Here is a 22,307-nt window from a genome sequence, read left to right as displayed (position 1 = left end):
GACACAAATAATTATGCAGGGGTATTGATGATATCATCGGGAGACACCCGTTTTCCCCTGAGGGAAGGAGAGAGAATTCATGTTCTAGAAAAGGGTCGGAGAATGGAGATCCCCATTTTTATTTCTATTTTTAATTTTTGGTCGGTTGTAGGTAAATACGAGAAAAAAACAACAAAAGAGAAAGGAAAAGGAGATAGGCAGAGGCTTTCCCACACAGTTGACACGACCATTTTATTTTCTGTTCAAACGAGAAGGAGGCAAACCCAAAAGGAACTGATGCTGGTGGGCGAGAAAGCCGGATTTCTTGTCAATAGTAAAGATTTGCCGCTATGAGAAAGACCGAAGTCTCAAAAAACAAAAAAAAATGCAACACGGGCCGTGTCAGATGTCCCATGCCCACGTTTTTGCCCTTAAGCGTGACAAGGTTGACCCAAGTGTTTCTGACCTACTGTCATCCATGCACGTGACCGAGACTTTACGAGTATGAAATCAAAGATTTCACATTCCTAGAAGTTAGGAGTTCTTTTTTCTTTTTTTCAGATTTGGAATAAGGAATTGAAATTTTGCTTTTTAAATAGGAGATTATTTATTAATTAATTAACCAAATGCTCTAATGTGTCTTAAAAGTTAAGAGTTGAGCGTGTAACACTTCTAATTATTGACGAGAGGTTAAAGTCTCATCCCTACTTAACTTATCTTATGAATTACTTGCGCTTATGAATTCATTTTAAAGAAAACATGGTTTTATGGTCGCAGGAAGAAAAAGGCTAATAATCAAATTTCCGGATAGTGTCAGGCCCTTATCAGAGATATCCGACATAGGGGCATGGCCCAAATTTCGGCAGGAGGAGAAAAGCTTAGATCACAGCGGGACCCATCCTGAATTGAACATTCCGAGGCCTGGTCCATTCAAACATTAAGATGGATTTAATTTAAGGCCCATCAAGGCGCACTGATGGATTTATTAGGCTGAGTTGTCGGTCTGATGCATGGTCCATGGATAACATACCTGCATTTTCCTCTAAAAATTGAAGAATTCGGAGAATCAAAGTTGCAGGTTTAAATTCAACACTTGACTTTGCATTAATATACCCAAATTATTTATATAAATAAGAACACAGCGTTACATTCTTCATCTAATGGCCAATTCATCTTACATTTAAACTAAAGAAAGATACTACTAATTGTAGCTCTTAATTAGGACTACTGCTTGATATGGACCCACGTCCCTTTGCTAGGAATACCTTCATGCACCAAAAATAACTGGTAAAACCCTGGCGGCGCCAATGCCGCTGTTTCAGGCGCATTGCCTTCCACCAAATAGTTACCGGAAGGAGTCTTCTTCACTCCCTCATCCAACGCCAGCACTAGCAACCTTTGGTTCATCGCAATTGAATGTGTAGTAAACGATGGAGCCACCATTGTAACATAAACATCTCCCTGATTAACATTCCCCTCCACTGTGAACTCCAGAGAAACTTTCTCCTTATAACCAAGTTTCAACCCAGGCCTTACGGTAAGGATCGATGGCCGAGGCTTTGTTGAACTCAAATATGGAGGATAAAATGCTTCAAGGCTAAGTTCAGTTGGATAAAGGGCAGAGAAGTTGTAATTCATATTCGGATTGCTGCCACCGACTAAAACTCGACCGTCTGAAAGCAAATGAGCAGTTGAATGATAAAGTCTGGGAATCATAGAAGGACTTAATACCTCAAATCTGGTGTTTTTGTCACTGCTTGGAGTGTCCGCAGGGCGGTATAACACTGGGTTCAGGACAGGTTTTCGTGAAACACCCCAACCAGCACTGCCTTTGGCCGCACCATTTATGATAAGCACATCTCCTGTTGGCAACATGATCATGTCGCCCATCACTCTGTTGATTGGCATTTCCTCCATTTCCCATTGCGGGGACGCCGCTGTAATTATCAACCGGCCGCAAGATTTTGATGCTGGGACAAAGATTCCGATATTAGCCTTTTCGTTTGAGTCCGGGGGTGTCCCACCGCAGATTAAGACCTCAGCATCTTGGGTACTAGTGTTGTTTTCGTTGTCGGTGCTTAAGAGTTTCAAAGGGAGAAGAACAGAGGAACCTGTGCTGGGATAACTGTGAGAAAAGCCACCAGGCATGACAGGATAAGTTCTAATCACCTTGTTGTTCACATAATCAAGTAGAATTCCTCGGTCATTGGCAAAAACAAACAGATTTCCGTCAGTTGAGAGATGTAGAAAGGGGTAGAGGTTGTTGGGGACCAGGGGTGAATATCTTGTTTCTTTTAGGAATGGAAGTTGGTATAGTCGTTGATCAGAACTGGAGGCTTTAGGAATAAATTCATATGTGAACTGGTATCTCCCACCGACGACAATGATCTTCCCATCTGGTAAAATTTGATTAGAAGCATACCATCTTGGTGAAAGAAGACCATTTTTATCCTCTTCCCAGTCGCAATCCATGCATGGCTTGAAGTATCGGACAACTTTTTCTCCAAGTCTGTAACCACCACTTTGTACTAAAGTACCATCCTGTGACAACGCGCCAGAAGAACACCATGTATCTGACAATATAGTGAGTGGCCTAACAGCGCGGGTTGCTGGATCAAACTCGACAGAATGCGCAAAGCAGTCCGAAGATTGCAAGTCCTTTATGCACTTTCCTTGCGGAAGAGTAATGTTGGAAGGACCGAAATCCGTTCTGTCAAAAGTGACGATTCGCTCATTTGGTAGCAGTGCCATGTGCATTGCTGAAATTCCGATGCTCCTCTTCAACAGTTTCCATTTTCCTTGGTAAGGTTGGGCGCAGAGTGCCAGATTGAAGAGTACTGACGAGTAACTTACCAGGAGTAGGAATACCAAGATTTTAGGCTCCATTGCTGCTTTGCTCATTGCAAATATAGTGCTATTCGAAAGCATATAACTATGAGGACCCGACATGAATTGCTCGAGTACTGTTTTGCATGTTATATGCTCACAGAAAAGACAAGTCAATGACTGGAAAACTTTTTTTTGGTCATGTGGCCTTTTCCTGCAGTTTCTTTAGCCCATACACCAGATAATTTAACATTCAATCTGGCTTCTGATTGGTTATGTTGAGCCATTGGACTGTGAAAAGACTACATCTTAGCTGTACCACAATGCTCATGGTCAGTTTGGATCACTCTAAAACACTTCAAAGGTAATAAATGCATGAACTACCAAAGGTTTCTGTTTTAAAGAAGCATTTATGTCTTTATGCAAATCAGTAAATCTGCTTGTAACTTCGTGCTCTTTCGAAAGCTGGTAAATCTGTAATGTTTCTCTTGAAAAAAAATAGGAAAATGTTACTACAAGGTACTTGGACAATTTCTACACATCTACCCTCTGGGCTGGTTGGCGCAGCATTATAGGTAAAGATGATGGGGTATGCATAGGTTAATAGCAAGGGACAGGTTACTCGCGACGATGATGGGGTATGCATAGGTTAATAGCAAGGGACAGGTTACTCGCGACGATGATGGTGAAGATAATGCCAATGTTGACGCAAGAATATCATCAGCACAAATTATTTGATGCCAAAATCACCGATCAATTAGCTTAGAATATGAATAACCCCCATTTCCATGTATACCTGCTTCAGTTATTGGCAGGAATGGTCGATAAACCAGCTAGTTAAACTATGAAAACACAAATGCATAAAGCACACCTTAGCTTTCAGTCTCTTTCTCTGTGGTATAAATGTTTACAAGAACTCCCACCAAATCGTTTTGTTTCAGTAGAATGCAGTGGGTGGATTGCAATTGTTAATTAAGGACATCAAACAATGGGTTGACATCAATATTAACCTATCTTGGAAATAGACAAAACTCTTAAAAGAAGCTTAAATTAATTAACAAGGCCAACCGCCATCAATTTACAAACATTTGTAATTATTCCACCTTGGATTGAAAGAAGTGTGGTATAATCATTATCACTACGCTAGGGATGGAAATTCATGCTTTTTATAGCTACGTTGGGATTGTGGACCCACAAGAAGATTCAACTTTTTACCCCCAAAAGAGGAATAGAAGGAGGCCTCTGTAATGCTGATATGAATTGTCGGTCGAGAAAGTGGTTTCCGTTTAAATCAACATTTTCTTTTTATATTTAGAATCAAGTGAAGTGATAACTGATAAGTGTGACATCCTAATTCCCAACTTTAAATTTGGAGTTGGGACTCTTTTATCTCTGGGTAATGTGAAGTGGCAAATTCTGTCCATATGTCCGAAATTATGGACCCAGCATTTGCATTTGAATGGAACTTGAGTTGGTTCGCTGGTGGCTGGCTTTGCTTAAAGGCCTGCCAAGCCTCAAAACAGGAAAGGTAATTTATGGACGACAGCTTGAATGCAATATTCTTCGGCTAAATTTAGCATCCAAATTAAACTTGAACTACCCGTGAAGATCCACAAAAATATTGGAACCAAGCTGTAACAAATGCATGGACAGCTAAGCTATATTCTGTTAGTTTGTAACACTAACAAATTCTGGTTTTGAAACGATTTAGCCCACTCAGGTACTCCAATATTATCAACAGCCTGTCCTGTCGTATTTAAGATGAAGATGATCCGTAGCTCAAGCAGCTTTATTGGATCCAACAACAGAATCTAACCCATGTTCGTTACAAACCCAAAGGCCCACATCGCTCCCGAATATTTTAATGGCTCAATATTTATTTCCAAAGTAAAAGCAGAAACAATCTGGAACGATGTAACATCCTGCTAGAAAAGGAAAACAAATTGCAAAGAATTAATGATAATAAAAGCTATACTGCAATCCTCAATTTTTACAGAGTTCCTCATTTACATCATCTGCTGCGACATGCTGCTAAAAAAAAAAAAATTCTGCAAGACTCCCTCCTTGGACTTCCTTACCCTTACTTCTAAACGAAATGAAGATAAGACACTCAAAGCAGTCCTAAGTACCCGTTACCTCCTTATATAAATTGATTATATATATATATATATATATATGAAGAATAGTTTCAACTCAGAAACAAATCAAATCATTACATTTTTATTTCACAAAAGAAAAAGGAAGATTATTTCATGCGGGTGCTAATCAGATTGGTGTGATTGTCTGTCTAAGATATTCAGATGTAGGAATTTCAATGTAAGTGTTGTGATCTTATAGGCCAGGCCCACGACGTGACAACAGCTCTGAATGTGGTCGTGCCGATTTTGAAATCAACCACTTTTCTTGGTCCAATTCGATGCAAGTTGTGCTAGACCCGTCAATAGCTTTGCATTGGCCCCCACACGGAAATTCATTGGTCTGTGGTACATTGATGCTGCAACTGCTGCACATACATGTAATTCTTGGTGTTTCTCCAGATAGACCCCTCCGCCCCCTACAAATTCTGCAAAACTATACCATGTTTGCAGGGGCGATAGGAAATTGCATTGTTCCTTGCTTGCAACACTAGATCAATGATTCTTCAAGCCATATTATTTGGACTGACACTGCCATTATATGCACTCATCAGAGCAATATTCCTGGCAAGTATAGCCCAAGACCTTATGTATCAACTATCAATCATATAGGGTTAACATAGGCGACGAGGTGATTGAAGTGATCAACACCCCAGCTGGATCTTAAAGAGTACCTTCTAAGAATACAATTAAATACCATCTCATATTGGAAAACTTTTCCCCTAACCAAAGGGCAAAAGTTAAGAGAAGTTAATGTCAAGTTAGCTTATTCTTATCTTATCTATGGTTGTAACCTGTGTTACATGTGCTGAATAGTACAAAATACCTGTGGCTGTAACGCACTTATCCGTTCAGAAATCATGGTAAGACAAAACTGTTCTCGTCCTGGTCAGAGTAATCGCTCCTGACTCCACTATTCTACTGGCGTATTATATCTGAGATGTGCGCAGAAGACTAAAAAGAGTACATCTCTTTCATTCATTTCCCTTCTCACATGGTGTTAACCAGAGAGTGCCTCTCTTTCATGGATTTCCCTCATCACTCCATTCTTGTTTTGGATAGCTGATCAATGGAATCTTGTTAACATAAATACATGTTAAAACCACTATATATCTTTAAGTAACTAACATTGACATAAATTTATCCACTGGCAGTGTGTGAAAATCACCGCTCGAGATCAATTATTTGATTAAATATTAAAACTTTTATTTAAAAAATATGTTCATCCAATAGTCAATGCATAGAAAATCAGCACATTTACAATCAATTTATACGTTGTATTTGTACTAAAGGAAAATACTAAAAGATCCCAAACAAAAAAAAGAAAAACCTGTCTATTCTCTGAATAATCGACATTAAACTTATTAAGGAAACTTAGAGCAGTAGTTAATGCTTACGTCTTTAAACTGGCACGTCATTAACAACTTGAATACTGTTTTAACTAGCAAATACTAAGTTGGCACTCTATCCAATGATTAAATTGCCTGTTGAAGACTAGCACACGATACTACAGTCTACAGCCATCTTAAGCTTAAGAAATAAGTTTTCCTCATTAACTTGCCATATTGATAGCCAATAGTTTGAAGCTTTGCCACTTGAATATATATAACAAGTGCTTCGCTTGTAAACATGATACAAATGATGAAAGACAAATTATCCTAATTTTGTTCAGGGGTCACAGACTCCCTAACAAAACAAACATATTTCATCATGCTTGGAAACGTGGTCTTGATTAAGTAATTTTAAAAGAATATATCTGCAATACTCGAGTTATATCGCATATTATAATGTTGATAGAATAATTTGATTCCATTAAGAGATATAAAATGAGAAAAAGAAATTGCAGTTTTATCAGGGTGGAGCATTTCTACGAGCGACACTTTATAATGGCACTATATAGACTACTATAATAGATATTGTGGCTTCAAAAGAGTCTTTGGTTTTGCTTTGCAAATGCAAAAGAGATCAAGAACAGATGCCAGGGGGGTTGGGGTTGCAACACTTAAGCTGACAATTATGTACTAGATTCCTAACTAGATTGTGGAATAGCAAACAGAAAAAAAAAAAAAACCTTGGGTTTAAATTCTTAGAGCTTTACTTTAACGGATACTACATGGGTAGTCCATAAATATTAATCACAGTCAGTTTAAAGAGGAATCCATGGCGTCAATGCTGATGTTGACTCAACTGTATAATATACTAGCAAATATGAGAGAGAGAACGAGAGAGTCAGACCATTAAAGGCATTCAGTGTTGCATATGCCTCAGCTTCAGAAATTGATGACAGAATGAGGCATAACATACACAAAAGCAAGCAGCTTGCATAGACCCATCACGGTTGTCCTGTTGATGACGCTTCTCTTTCATTCACCTTTTCAATCACCTGTTTTACTTTCTCTATTTCACTTCTGTATGGTCTCTGTTGCCCCTGCCTGATCAACTACACAAAGCTCACCATCTAAGAAAAACCATTAATTAACATAACATCAACACACCAAAGGCCACCTCATCTTTTTCCTTTCTGCATATTGTTTTCTCTTCTGAAAACCTCTAAAATCAATGCCATGTATTTAAAGATGAAACACGTGAAACCCTGGTGATTCTGTGTGTTAGGAGTAATTATACGTCGGTCAACAAGAACTATAAACAAATATGAAAAAGAAAAAGAAACAAAGAAAACCCTTTGAGGTTAATCCTCATTGTATGTTTGGAATGACATAAAGGAGAGAAGCCATGGGGGTTTTCTGTTTTAAACTGCAAGCAGATAATGTAAAAGACAAGACCACATGGTTCAAGCAAAACTCAGAGGTCCAATCTATCACATCATTCCTTTTTTGTAGCAGATGAGTCCCAGAATTCCAAAACTGGTTTATAATGCTAAACTCAAACCGCATAATTTATGAAAAGTGCTTCATTCATAATGCTAACTCAGTGGCATAGTTTTGCAAGTGGTTTTGATTCTCGAATACTGCCCAATAGTCACAAATCTCTCTTTTTTTGAAAGATTATTCTCTCACCTTTCTCTTTTCTTTAAGCAATGGAAGAAGTGTAAAACACACGCTTCACAAAAGCTAGTAGTACCATATAAGGATCAAATCTTGCTGATACTTCCAAGATTTACAAGTCAAAATTAGGCTCAAATTTAGATCTAAGAAGCCACTTACAAATTAAAAACATCAGATCAGAATAATAAAACAAAAAAATGTATGAAAGAATACCTCCAGGGACTGGAGTCCATCTCTTCAGCCTTTCAAAGGGTATCAGTTGACCCGAAAATACACAGATCCAAGCGTTAATAGTATATAAAAAGTACCAAAGTTAAATCAGAGATAAAAGCAGGCATAAAAACAAAAGAGGGCGGAGATTACACTGCTCCAGATAGTCCAGTAACTTACCCACCACTTGTTGCAAAGAAAACAAGCAGAACTGATATAAAGTTTTTCTGAGAGCGTAAGAAGCTTTAAGAGAAAGAACGGAAAAGAAATAAAAGATGTAAGCATCTTCAGAGTTGAAAACAAGTAAAAGAACATTCACTTCAATAGTAAAAATTACTATTAACAGAATCTCGAGCGAAACAAGTGTTCTGAAAGAGCTACTTCTCTTTATCAACCGAGAAACCCTAACCCGAAACCTGTCTAGTAAGGCAAAGAAAAAAAGAGGGCTACGAGAGAAGAGTTGGAAGTAGTTGTGGGAGGGGAAGAAGAAGCCAGCCAGGGTTTAGATCAGGATGGAGCAGAAACGGACAGAGAAGATTCTTAAGGTCATCATGAAAAAAATCAGTCCAATGATGAACCTAAAAGAGTTAGACTGACAAACAACACCCCTGAGCCATAAAATTTAGAGAGAAAAAAATATACCATAAGAAATATGCCATGTAAAAGAGTAATGATGATCCTTTTCATCTTCAGTCAGAAAAACAAAAAAGGAGGAAAACAGCAGTCAAAATCTTTCATCATTACCCCAATCTGTTGATGCCCAACGACCTTAATTTCCCTTATGACCAAAAAACCCATGTACAAAAACGATTCAAAATAAATAAAAACACCCCGTAAATTACATGTGACAAAGAGAAGAGAAACAAGAACAAGAAAAAGAAAACTCACCAGGAGATCAATGCAAAAAAACCAAGAAAAGGATCGAAAGTAAAGATCACGGAACATGGAAGCAATAATTGGGGGGAATGAAGCCTGGTCCGACGTCACTAACTTATGATCAATGATCATGATCTCAACTTTAGTTTAAAAAATAAAATCCACAGAAAATTTTGATCAATTGAGATAGAATTATAGATCTAGTTGGTGGCCTCGAGCCAGACAACATTCCCCTCAAAAGAAATCGCTTCCTTCCATTCTTCTCATCTATTTCACCAAAAAACAAAAAAGGTTAACCAAAGTTCCCTGAATAAGAGAAAGAGCGAGGTGTAAAGAGATGGGGAGAGAGATGCTGGGCTGATTGTGAGTAACAGTGAATGAGAAATGATATGGGTGAGTGATGGAAGTGAGCAAAAGAAAAGTTGATATAGAGATAAAAAGGTTAAGAAGGAGAGATGGAGAGGTGAAAAGGACAAAGAAAGTAATAAAAGTAGCAGAACCCCCTGACCCTACATCTGGGTCTTGGGTTCCAGAAATGACCACGACCCCCAACCCCCACTTCTCTCTTTCTCTCTCTCTCCCTCTCGTACGTCACTTTGCTTATATATCTATTTCATCGGTCAATATATATATATAGGAATATAGCATTAGCATGCAACATATATATTATAGCGAGAGAGATTCAGCATCCCCATTTTTTTCTCCCTCTTTTTCTCCTTGATATCAAATCCCATGTCTACCGCGAGATCATAATCATGACCTAATCACACCATCAGCTCCAGCTGTTATATTTAGCTCTATCTTAATCCTAACTAACCCCATATCGAAAAAGAAATTATTAAACTACTACATTAATTAATCCATTTCTTAGTTTAAGAAATAGTCGCTCTCAAAGCTGAATAAGCGTAGCTTAATGATAAAAAAACAAGTTGATACATATAGAAAGTTTAAAAAGAAAAGGACATTTGAATTTTGAATTTAATTTAATCTTTTTTAATAAAAGTAATAATTCATATTCAACTGGAATAATAAGGTAGCATACATAATTCCCTACTTAAATAGCAAAGTTCAAATCCCCTCCTCCTCCAATTATGAACAAACAAAAAACTTAATGACAACATTGTTAAAGCATGATAAAGGAAAAAAATATCTTTGCATTAGGATTTCTACACCCAACGCTAACGAATTTGACTCCAATATTTGCCACGTTCTTCTCACAAAGATGTACAAATTCCAAAACTAGAGAACAACATTTCTGAATTTCATGTCTTCTGTTCGAAAGGAAAACCAGGAGCAAATAGCCATAGGAGTATAATTATAACTTCCCCGAGTAAGAGTGACCTCTCCCAATAGCATTTTATAGGTATAAGGGTAATTAAGTTAGATCATATGGTTAAGAGGGTTTTATCAATTAAAAGAAAAAAAGAAAAAAATTCATAAAATTTATGATCATGTTATAATAATGATGATGATGACGACAAGATATAGAGAAATTGACAAGGATGAGTCAGAGGATTAGTTGAGCTAATTCACCGACCAATATTTGGACAAAGTGTGCTCCTTTTAGCAAAAGGATATCATATATTATATACTATATTTTTCTACAGTATAAAAGAAATTCATAAATAAAGATCATGAAAATGGGAACCACCTTTCTTCGGCCCTAGCTCCCTCTTTCACTGCAATTTTTCGCTACTTTTTTTTTTTCTTTCTACTCTCGCGGGGGATTCGAGATGATGACAATCACAGACTCACACAGACTTAGGAGTAGTAGTAATAATATATTTAAAAGAAAAGAAAAGAAAAAAAAAAGGAAGCAGGGAGCGTGTGGTCAGGTCAGCATTTTCTGCTTAAAATTCAAGTGCTTTCAGCTCCACTGATGACACATGGTCCTCCCATTCTGATTCATTTTCATTACGTACTTAACAGTTTCCGTGATGTTGACTATCCACTTAATCTCTGCCTGTTTTACTCTTTTGAAGCATAATTCCAAAGCTTTTTAACTTTTTAAGCACAGACTTTTTCAACCCCTGCGAGAATTCCTCAGCCAATTGAAATGCCTTTATGTTGCCAATAAGAAGATTCAACAGGAAATGGGGGAATCGTTTTAACCCTTGCATAAGATTGATCTATATATGATGGCTTAGTTATTAGTGTTGAGAAATTTTATGACTAGTATTATTACAAAGAGACGAAATTGGTTCTTCAAAATATTTTTTCTTTAGAACTAGAGTGTTGAAATTATAAGATTTTTTGGTTAGGTCATTCAAAGTTTGAAACTTTTGGTCATGTGATTTAATTGAATTTGGGCGTAGACTTTTAGATGCATGAACCCGTGTGAATGGTGATAATTTTTTTTAAAGTAAATCAATGCTTGGATTGGTAATTTTAAATAATTTCTTTCAACTCTTTTTTTTCCTTTTAGTATGCCATTGCAGTGTCTAAATTAATTGAAAATCTTCATTTTGCAAAGTTAGAGAACAAACTATTTTGACATAATGTTTAAAATTTTTTTGAATTATTCAAAAAAATTTAAATAAATCATTATTATTTTATTGTATTCAATTAAACTATTATATATTTATTTTAAATCAAATAAACTCTTATGACTAATAATGGACTATTTGTCATTAATCAAAATATCACTTGTTATTTTATACGCACATGACATTGATATGGAGGTTGAAAAATATCACATAATTATATCATTATGTCAAATTAACATGTTAAATCGTCATCAATTATAATATATCAATATGTTACCTCATCATCAATTATAACATGTCAACGTGACATGTTAGAGACATGTGGTAAAAAAAGATAAGTGATATTTTAACTAAGTCAACTATTAATTATAATAGTTTATTTGATTTAAAATAAAAATATAAGGGTTTTATTGAATGTAATAAAAAATAACTTTTTTGAATTTTTTTAAAATAGTTTAGAAACTTTTTTAGATATTATGTCAACTATTTTTTCATAAAAAAAATTACACGTATCTGAACTTAAGCTTAATCTTGTGCAATCATAAACTTTAAAAATAGAATTTAAGTAAACCTTAAAACTAATAAAAACGAAAGCTAAAAAGAGGAAGAAAAGAGAAAGATACTTGGAGAAATGAAAACATGATATGAGATTCTTATAAGAGATATAAGAGTCGAGGTAGATCCAGATTATTTTAATAATCTATTTTCTCTATGAGTAAAGAGTCAATGCCACGAAGATGTTGTATAATTAAATAAGATAAAATATCACAAATCTTATATTAGTAAGAGATGGGTAAATTTTGAATATATAAATATAATTTTTTTATTTATTAAGTATATTTTTTAGATAAAAAACGTAGAGGCTAGTGATGAACTAAGGTTTTGTAACACATTGTTTGACCAAATTTCTTGACGGCCGAGAATAGTTAGATGAAAATTAATACCATTTTGCTCCCAAGCAAAAATAAACAAATTAAAAAAGAAAAAATACGAGAAAGGAAAATAATTGCCGCACATATGTCCCATTGACCTCTTTAAGTCACTGTTTTGACCTCACCCTCGGGGGAAAAATTTTGAATAAAGTATTTAATATTACATTTATCTTTTCCAAGACCGCCCCTCCACCGCATGCTCATTTTTTTTTTTCTCTAATGTCATGAAGATTGACCTAACTCTTCATGTAGGCACCAAACTTTACCTAGATTTTTGTTCTTTCCCAATTCCCACCACATTCATTAACAGCTACGTCTGCCCTCTTCTTCCTTGGAAAAGAAGTAATTCGAGCAAATCAAGGATAAATCCTTCAACTGATCTTATATGGCCTGATTAAGATTTTGGTTTATTATATTAACCTGCTGCGCGCAGCAAATAAGCTTTAGAAAATGTGGAAGAGTGGTTGAAAAGTGAAAAGGTGAGAAGCCTTTTTTGCAAGCTTTTAGGCCACCCAACCCCAATTCCAATTGAGCGTAGAAGACGAAGATTCTCTACAAACTAAACAACGTAGAAAACAGAACCAAAGGTTTTCTTCTTCTTATCCTCCATGTTTGAAATTTCCAACTCAAAACATACATGCCACGACACATTGAGTTTCCTTTCCTTTATTTTAACGCATAGCCAAACTGACTTTGATCATGCTGTTCCACACTGTTTTACTGCCAAATTTTTATTGTACCATTAAAGCTGGATACCAAAAGTGAGGGGGAAAAATATATTGTACTTTATTAAAGCACTGCACCAGAGACGTTAAAAGGGAAAGAAGAAAGAAGTAAGGGGGGAATGGAAATTGAATACGTGAAGCCAACAAACAAATCTATCAGACTTTCACATATATATGTGTAGAAAATCAACATTGTTGTAACATGGGGCCAGCTCCCTTCTGCTCACCCTTATATCTGCATATATTTTTTCTGATACACTCATCTTTACAATCTGGCATATGCATGTAACTCAGTTTTACCTGTTGGTAATATGTTTCATGTGTATATATATTATATTATATTGTGATAACAAAATGCGCGTAAATTTGTGGGTCCTGAATCTCTTTTCGGGCCTCATCCTTCTCGTTTCCTGTAAACAAATCTGTTCTTTGGGCCAGGCTTTCACGGATTTCCTATGAATAAAAGTAAAAGAGATAGAATGCTTCAATGTAACTTGAAAGAGTGAAAGACCCAAGTATTGTCAAGGTCCAATGAGGGGTGATCAACTGGACTTAACTGAAGACAGCTGAAAAACAGAACAGAAACAAATCAATTGCGACTGAACAAGGCCACCATGCAGCCCATTGGCTCTGGCTGAGTCCAGTTTCCCGATTGTTTGCACTCCCTCTGCCTTGGTTTTCATAGATTTTTAATGCCGAAAAATGAAATGGATTCAACAACTATCAATTTCCAGAACATTGAGCACACATTTTGGTTCTGAGTGGAAAAGAAATAGCTAATCATTCGTATATATGTTTGCAATCTGTTAAAGAAAACTACGACAAAAGTTAAAACCTAGTTATGTACTCTGCCTACTACTAATACATAAGATATTCGCATGCCAGTAGCTTTGTACCAATTCTTCCTTGAAAAATTCATAATCCAACCAACATAAAGAATGTCCAAGTGTGAACTCAGAATGATTTTTTGCATAATCTGGGAAATTAATTAGTTCAGATAGGTCGAGGATATTAAGTGTTTTGATAAAATAAATATATATCACATCTCATTCTAGGTCCATTAAAGTTTTCAATCAAAATTTGATTAATCGCTTCATTAGAACCCCACCAAGTATGAACACTGATACCGTGGAGGAGGGTATAAAATATTCTTAAAGTCCAATTTAAACATGTGAAAGCAAGGATGGAACTCAACTGATGAATGGAAGTGAAGAAGACCCACCCACCCCCATCACTTGATCAGAAACCATAGGAGTGCATGAACATGCAGCCAAGTGAGGATGCTGAAACAGTAACTGAGAGCGACAGTCTGACTGGGAAATGTGAACATCGAATCTTCAAGAATCAATTTTTGTGCCCGATAAGTTGAGTTACCAGCCACTTGTCACCCCAATACTTTTTCCAAAATCCCATCAAATTACACTTCACGTGCCCACAGAACCATAAGAGGATCGACACGTTCTGATTTAAAATACCCCATGAATTCCGAATTCAGATAGATTATTACTAGCGAAAGGGTCACAAAAGTCGACGTCCGTTTTGACTGTGAACAAGTGTGGCGTCTACCGATTGGTTCTATATGCAAAGCCTGCTTTACCCCTGGCTTTGTCCTGACGCTACGATCCAAAGTTGCCATTGTCAAAAGAATTACTTTAGACATAAAACGTGGCTTTCCCGCATTGTACGACGATGAAGTTGTTCCTAAACGAAATGACTTTCCTGAATAACACCTTTCAATGACTTAGAAGATGGGAATGGGTAGCAGTGTACATATTCATATTCCTAAGTCATATACCCAACAAATGAATTTGATATGATTGATTTCCATGTCCAATAGGTTGAGATGAGAATACGGGTTTTGGCCTGCGAAATTTATGTATCATCATACCATCATCCGAATTGGGACAATGAAAAGAACGTTTGCTCCATCCCTGAAAGAAATATTAGGGAAACCCAGATCCCAAATCACAGAATAGACCCAAGCAGGTCCCATAACCAATCATGTTGCGACATTATACATTCCAGGACGATTTTAAAACAAATAAATGGCCATGTCGGTTTGAGAGAAAAACCCACACGAGGCTGTCCAACAGGTGTACCAATAGAGCAGCAGCAGTACAGTTGGTATTTTCCCCATCAAAACCGGCTTTAGCCCACCCCTCGGATACCCTCGCCACTTATCCCAGTCCCACCATATTTATTTACATTAAGCTCTCCATCCCCTTTTACTTCACGCTCCACTCTGCAAAACAGATACTGCCACCATGTTGGCAAGGAAGGAGCAGCCCCAAGCGGCAGCGACGGTGAAGGTGGAAGTTGGTTTATCAGGTTTGGATCTGCACGTCCACCCTATTACAAATATTAAACCCAGAGGCAAGAACAAGAGAAGATTCAGTGATGAACAAATTAGGTCACTAGAATTCATGTTTGAGTCAGACTCAAGACCAGAGTCGCAGATAAAACAGCAGCTGGCTAATGAGCTTGGACTACAGCCTCGACAGATTGCTATCTGGTTCCAGAATAGGAGAGCTAGATCAAAATCTAAGCAAATTGAGCGAAATTACAACATTTTGAAAGAGAGTTATGATGCTCTTGCTTCTAGCTACGAATCGTTGAAAAGAGAGAATCAATCATTGCGTATCCAGGTATTTTCCCTTGTCATTCACGATACATGTTGGAACACTTTTGATTGCCGTTTCTAACTTCTAAACCTATTGGTTCTCAACAGTTGCAAAAACTGAAGAGTCAACTTGAGATGGAACACGGAAACAAAACCCATGAACCAAACAGAACTGGAAACAGTGGCGATGGCAATTCCGAGAACAAGAGTGCTATATGCGACGCTAACGAGAAGATTACCTTTCTGTTTGAAGGCTATGACCACATGATTTCAAGCGATAACAATAGCAGAGATGCTGAGAGCAGGGATGAGGATAGAGTGGCTCTGGATATGATGGAAGCCACAGATGGTTCTTGGACTTCATCAGAAAAATGGTGCGGCTTCGAATCCAATTGTTTCCTTGATGAATCAAGTTGTAGTTCAAATTGGTGGGAATATTGGTAAACTTGAATGCGAAATTAACATCTGCAGCGCTTGCACCATAGTACACTGACTGACTTGCGTCAGAAATTTCAATCCTGTTTGCATATATTTTTCTATCAGCGTGTAACTACATCCATGACGCATGCATCTCCGGTTCTTTTACTTTTTCCTCCGTTTTTTGTTTTTTGGTTCGGAGCACTTCCAGTTTTTAAACCTATACTTCCTTACACTGTCTAGGTAGTAACTGAATTCAAAATACACATTAATGAAAAAGAAAAAGGTAACAAGGAGTTCAACAAGGCAGAGACCTAACTGAGAAAAGTTTCTAATACTTGGATTCTTCAAACATTCAAGACGATCACAGTTGCATGATATGAGCATGACAAGAGTCAAGGCCACAAGCTGGACATCATGGTAGTACGTTTTTATGTCCATGAGCAGGATCACAAAGTCAGTGACAGTAGTTTTCCAAAAAATGTACAGCACCGTAGGATTCCCGTCTAGTCATATATACTCATTTAATCGTATAAAAAATGCAAACGGGATGATAAAAGATTATAGTACCAATGACGCAAACAAGGGGACTATATTCGGGCAGAATGAGCTTATGAAAAAATAGGCAATATAGTAAGACTGTGCCCCTTGACTAAAACATGAAGGTAAATCAATTACCAGTCCTTTTAAAATTATGAGCAAGAAGCCTCACAACAGCAGGCCTCCAATATGTCTAAACTAATATCTGTCTAATAACTGCACAACAAAAGTACTGACGCAAATGTACAATTTTGCCTTTCCAAGCTTCCAAATACTAAGAATAACTGCAAGAATATTTTCCACCTATAACTAGAATAACTGCCAGAATATTCCCTGCTTTTAATTTGTCCAGCATAGAGTTTTATTGTCAGTCTCCAAATAAATGGCGACAATTCAGCTTCAATCTGTAAAATAAAGCATATGATGAAGTTTGGCTTTATTTGAGGGAAAGAATGAGAAACAGTACAATAATTTTTGCTTCATTAGTCATGAAGAGAATGCTCATATGCTCCCATCATTAATATCAGAAAGTGTACTACAAATTGCTGCATTCTTAATACTGCTAATTGTCACATTCTTAATACAAGCAGGAAATGCTGTTACATCAGAATGTATTAACCAAATCTTGTACATACATAAAACTATATCAATGAAAAAAGGGTTAAAAACCTCCAAATCATCATCGATATGGGCATCTAAAGCTCAGTTTTGACCTTTACATCTCCATTTGGTAACATACTTTGTGATTGAGCAAGCCGTTTACATTCCTGCATTGGGCCAAGTGCTTTAAGCTAACAGTAACCAAATAAAATAACTTAGTAAAGACTGATAAAGTAAGAATTTCAATTTCCATGAAACTGCATGAAAGTACCCATAAACTTAACAAACTAATCAATTTGAGTTATCCATGGTTTAGTATCAAGTGAACTCAGTTACACCTATGACTCGTTGAGACATACACACCTAAAAAATATTGGATTCCAACAATTCATCGCTAAAGTATTTCACATCCGTCTAAGCATTAGCAATTGAAATGTGCGCTTAATGCTTCTTAACACTATAAGATATGCAGTTCAGATATCATAACACATGTTCTTAAGCCTTTTTCCCAATTAAATAAATAAACAGGTACATGCTTGATTCCACTTTCATCAACTACCAAACAGAGATTTGTATGCAAATGCAAGAAAAACATGACACAAATGTGAAGAAAAGTCTGAATAGGCAAATAATTGTTTAGGAGTGCCTTCTTTTTAGTGCCTTACCCAGCCTAAGAGATTGTGCTCTCTCCATGAGAATAACTTGAAGACAGAAGCCAAAAGACACACTAGATAAGGAGAAAATAAGCCTGAGTATTTTCAACAACCGGACAAGACAAGATCCATCTAAAGATGAAATCAGAGAGGAGGATAACAAGAGGTTGCAGGGAGAATGAACAAGTGATGATGGGTCAGAAAGATTTGCCAAGAGGCCATGAATAAGGAGGTTTCACACTTAAGAATCAAAATCAAGAATTAATCACTACAACATGAATAGAAGACATATTCATATTCAAAGTCAGCTTAATTTGACTTACAGCAGCAGAACTTGCACGTATCTCCCTGTATGATTCAACTTCGTCAGGAAACGTCTGCTCAAGCTCTTCCAGAAGATGCTTTCGTAAACTCTATAAAATTCACGAGTAGATAAAATTCACGAGTAGAGTAAACAAATATATACTAGGGCTGAATAAAATGAAATTAGAATAAGATATCCCATAGCTGAAGATAAAGACTACCTTGAAGGCATCAGTTTTGCCTTTAGTAACCTGATTTTTTGCAATACAGCTGTTTAAAACATCCCTTGTAAATTCATCAGGGTTCTTCCCATCATCAATCAAACTGCATGAAAACACAACAAATTAAAAGTGGGCAGTGAAGAAAACAAGCTTGAATGTACCCGAAAACATACACACGGACAAAAAGAAAAAGGGAAACCCACTTGAGAACTTCCATAGGCACTTGAATATTACACTTCTCAGACAATTTTGCCATGTTATCAAGCTCCGAAACCAAGGAATTCCTACAACAACAAAAAGCAAACCCCAATGAGATAAGCAATGCTGCAAACACTAACTAAAATCTTATAAAAACAAGAACGCGAAAAATATATGGGATTTGAAGAAAAATTACAAGCGTTGAAGGAGGGGGAGCTGCGAAGCAGCATTAAAAGAAGAGACGGTGAGGTATAGTTGATGGAGAAGGCCTAAAGTTTTCTGGATGGAGTTAATTACTTGAGTCAGATTCTGCTTTGGATCATCATTCGGCGTGGCGGTTGCCGTATCATTTGTTTGACTGCTGACCATCCCATTCCCGCCGCTCCCTCCCGTCCCTAACGAAGATGATTGTGATGAATCCATTTATACAGACTAGTTATTTTTCCTTCTCTATTACAATTCACTGTAACAATCAAATAGGTAAATAAGATGGAAAGTTTTTAAACCCTAAAAAACAGAGAAGAGGAAATTGAAACCGTGCAAAAACCCTAAAATCTACTGCAAATACTAAGAATTGGCAGCTTTGAGAGAGACTTCGAAGGAATTGAAATACCTGGTTTTGGAGGAACTGGCAATGGAATATCAGGAGCTCCAATTTGCCTCTTTTTTCTTCTCTCGTTTTCTTCCTCGGTTCGAGTTGCCTAGTCCTTGTTTTCGGTTTGAGTTTTTGGGCTTCAGTTCAGACTCCGGGAACTCTGGATTCACGTCGGACAGGCCCAATTCAACGGCCCAGGTAGAAGAAAGTTTCAAGACTAATTTAAAATGAATGAAAATCGGGCCGAATTATTAGGGGGAAGGGATAATTGACTATAGAGCGAATCAGTGTGCAATTAAGAGAGTGAAATCAACCTGCTTCCAAGCCCACCTTAAAGTGAACCGAGAGAGAGCCCAGCTTTCTCCTTACCTACTTATCCTATTGAAAGAGAAATGTGATTCTTCTTCTTTTTTTTTTTTTTTCCATATATAATTTTCCAAACAGGACTGTCATTCAATCTGCAAGGCCAAGCTAATAAAATCTTGCTACAACAAAGATGCCCCCCTAATGCATGTAAGTGAGGGAGAGAACCTGGCATTAATGGCTATAGAAAGGGACAGAAATCAATTGTGCCATTTGGGGCCTATCCCCCCTAGACATTTTCTTTCTCATCAACATCTTCTTTTTCTAAACTGCTGGCGCGATATCGGGTTCGGAACAACACGAAGAATGTTGAGCCAATTAATCAGGGGTATCATAAAAGTTGTAACACTTTTAAAGCTAACTTATAGGAATTAACAGAAATAAGTTAAAATGATGTGAACCCATAGCGAACCTACTCATCAATTTGTTCACAGGTCAATTTTGAAACAATTTTTGCCTGTTAAAGCTATGGCTGAATAAAACACCTTTAGTTTTACCAGCTGTACAGTTCCTTGCTGATAAAAACACAAAAAAAAAAAAAAAAATAGGCCCCCCAGTAAAGTTGGTTGGTAATCCGGGCCACAAGACTAGCAAAGAATGGATTCTAATATTCTGCTTCATTCAAGAACATATGCTTCATCACGTGCACTTTATTAGATTCATATATTCAGAACCATTTTATTAGCTGATCTCACTGTCAAGCCTTTATCCAACTTGCAATTAAGTTTTTTGCAAGGTCCTAATCAACTTGTGGTATATATATATATATATATATATAGAGCTCAGAATAATAAAGCAAAGTGCGAGCTTTAGATGCAATGTGCATTCTGCATCAAAAAAAAAAGACCTTGATGAAAGGAAGGGCCAGCTGTTTGCTTTAGCAGATGTGAGATTGGCTGGAAATATTATATGCAAAGCACACAAAGCAGAGAGGGGAACCAATCCATCAAATAATATGCTGAGGGGATCATGTATTGCTTTTTAATCCAGGGGCCCCTCCCTGGTTTTATGTGTACAGCTCAATCCCTCCTCTTTTTTCTCCAACAAATGACAGTTGAAGATGTCAATATCATTACCTACTCGCCAAACATGCTGAGTTATTTGTTAAGGATAGAACCTCTGCTAATTGAGCTAATCATACAGAACATCATACGTATCTACATATAATAAGAATTTAATGGAGAAAACACACACACGCACACAAAGTCACAATTTAAGAAAACTCGCTCCTAGCTTTAGATTCCCAGGCTGACCTTCCTCGCAGGTAAACTTTCTCAGTCAAGAAAAACAACGTCCCTGGATTTCTCTTGTATCCACCTGTATCTTTAGTTGGAGTTAGTAGTACATGCACAGCAACATGGGGCCAGGCTGGTTGGTAGATGGAATCGATTCCATCCTTTTGGTCAGGTATTGAGTTTGGGATACATTTGATGCTTAAACAGAATGGTTCTAGGTACTAAAGGTTTACCCACTCACCTTTTGCTTTTGGTGAGTTCCTTGTCACTGAAAGGGAAAAAAAAATAGTTCCATGATGTCAATATAAGAGTAGCTGATGTCTTTCCCTTCAAATTTGTTGCTAAATTATCCTAAATGCGTCGCAGCCTTGTATCATAATTTCCAAGATGGTAAAAACCTTCGAAAACTTGATGTAGATATTTTGATTTTGATTAATATATATTTTTTAATGAATTATTACAAGTAAAATATTATTTTTTGTAAAACAATTAAAATAACTGAAGTATTACTTCACACAAAATAATTATAATAAGTGAAGCGTTACTTCACGTAAAACAATTAAAATAAATGAAACATTATTTTATATGAAATAATTAATATAAGTAGAATAATTACTTCATACAGAATAACAACTTCACATGGATGATAGTGAAATCAATCTAAAATAAGTGATAGGGTTCATATGTTACTTTTATCTTGAAATATGTTAAACAGTTTTCTTTTTAACTTTTTTCTGGAGTACAAGTGTTTCAACTTCTTACTTTGTTCTCGTATAATTGTTCACATATACTTTCTTTCCTTGTGCATGTTCATGTACAGCTACTTCAATTGTACTTATTTACGTACAACTTTTTCTATTGTTCTTTTTTAAGTATTCCTTTTTTCTGTTACCTTTTATTCGAAAATAATCTTATTACACTTAATTACTTCAATGATTGCATAATGGATTTTTAATCATTATTCGATATTAACTCTCAATAACTGTTACTTAACATTAAAACTTTTTTTAATAAAATCATTCATTACGTGTATTAAAGTTTTTTTCTTATAATTGTTATTTTGGGCACTATATATAGAGTATTTACAATTCATTAGAGGGCTTTTCATCCAAACTAATAGATGATCTTCCAGAGCTTCTTTCTTTAATTCTCTTCTACTCCTTAATTCTCTATTTATTATCTTCCACTTACCATAACATTCAGCATTTCAAAAACAGCTTAAATCTTTCTCTTCACCACCTTTTTGACATATCCTTTTACTTGTTTACAATACTTCCTCTCTCTACCACAAGAACCCTCTTTACATTTGATAATTAAAGCAACTGCAGACATACTAGAAGCTGTGTTAGTTTGTGAATGATTAAGACTTTCTCTTTTAATTATGAAAG

The 22,307-nt window shown here is 36.4% G+C and overlaps 2 protein-coding genes and 1 pseudogene across 5 annotated transcripts; 1 reads left to right on the top strand and 2 right to left on the bottom strand.

Moving 5' to 3' along the window:
* Positions 1-1,064: 1,064 nt before the first annotated feature.
* LOC110418606 (aldehyde oxidase GLOX pseudogene) lies at positions 1,065-2,917 on the bottom strand (annotated as a pseudogene).
* Positions 2,918-15,273: 12,356 nt separating this feature from the next.
* Positions 15,274-16,362, top strand: LOC110422242 (homeobox-leucine zipper protein ATHB-12-like). The gene is made up of 2 exons (XM_021436078.1): positions 15,274-15,819; positions 15,903-16,362. Exons 1-2 carry the CDS (start codon positions 15,439-15,441, stop codon positions 16,236-16,238), a joined length of 717 nt encoding a protein of 238 aa, XP_021291753.1. The 5' UTR covers positions 15,274-15,438; the 3' UTR covers positions 16,239-16,362.
* Positions 16,363-16,869: 507 nt separating this feature from the next.
* LOC110417564 (Mediator complex, subunit Med10) lies at positions 16,870-19,465 on the bottom strand. Of its 4 annotated transcripts, none has more exons than XM_021429983.2 (7): positions 19,340-19,465; positions 18,923-19,189; positions 18,732-18,812; positions 18,529-18,631; positions 18,328-18,417; positions 17,421-17,542; positions 16,870-17,155 (listed from the first exon to the last, which is right to left on the bottom strand). In XM_021429983.2, exons 2-6 carry the CDS (start codon positions 19,147-19,149, stop codon positions 17,447-17,449), a joined length of 597 nt encoding a protein of 198 aa, XP_021285658.1. In that variant the 5' UTR covers positions 19,150-19,189; positions 19,340-19,465; the 3' UTR covers positions 16,870-17,155; positions 17,421-17,446. The 4 variants fall into 4 exon arrangements, with proteins under 4 accessions (XP_021285658.1, XP_021285674.1, XP_021285650.1 ...); XM_021429999.2 differs by having other exon boundaries at positions 16,879-17,155; positions 17,421-17,518; positions 19,340-19,464; XM_021429975.1 differs by lacking the exon at positions 16,870-17,155 and having other exon boundaries at positions 17,208-17,542.
* Positions 19,466-22,307: the final 2,842 nt, after the last annotated feature.

Source organism: Theobroma umbraticum, unplaced genomic scaffold, assembly GCF_002168275.2.
Source record: "Theobroma umbraticum cultivar Fairchild unplaced genomic scaffold, ASM216827v3 scaffold_30.0, whole genome shotgun sequence".
Classification (NCBI taxonomy): domain Eukaryota; kingdom Viridiplantae; phylum Streptophyta; class Magnoliopsida; order Malvales; family Malvaceae; genus Theobroma; species Theobroma umbraticum.
This window is presented reverse-complemented; position numbering and strand designations above follow the sequence as displayed.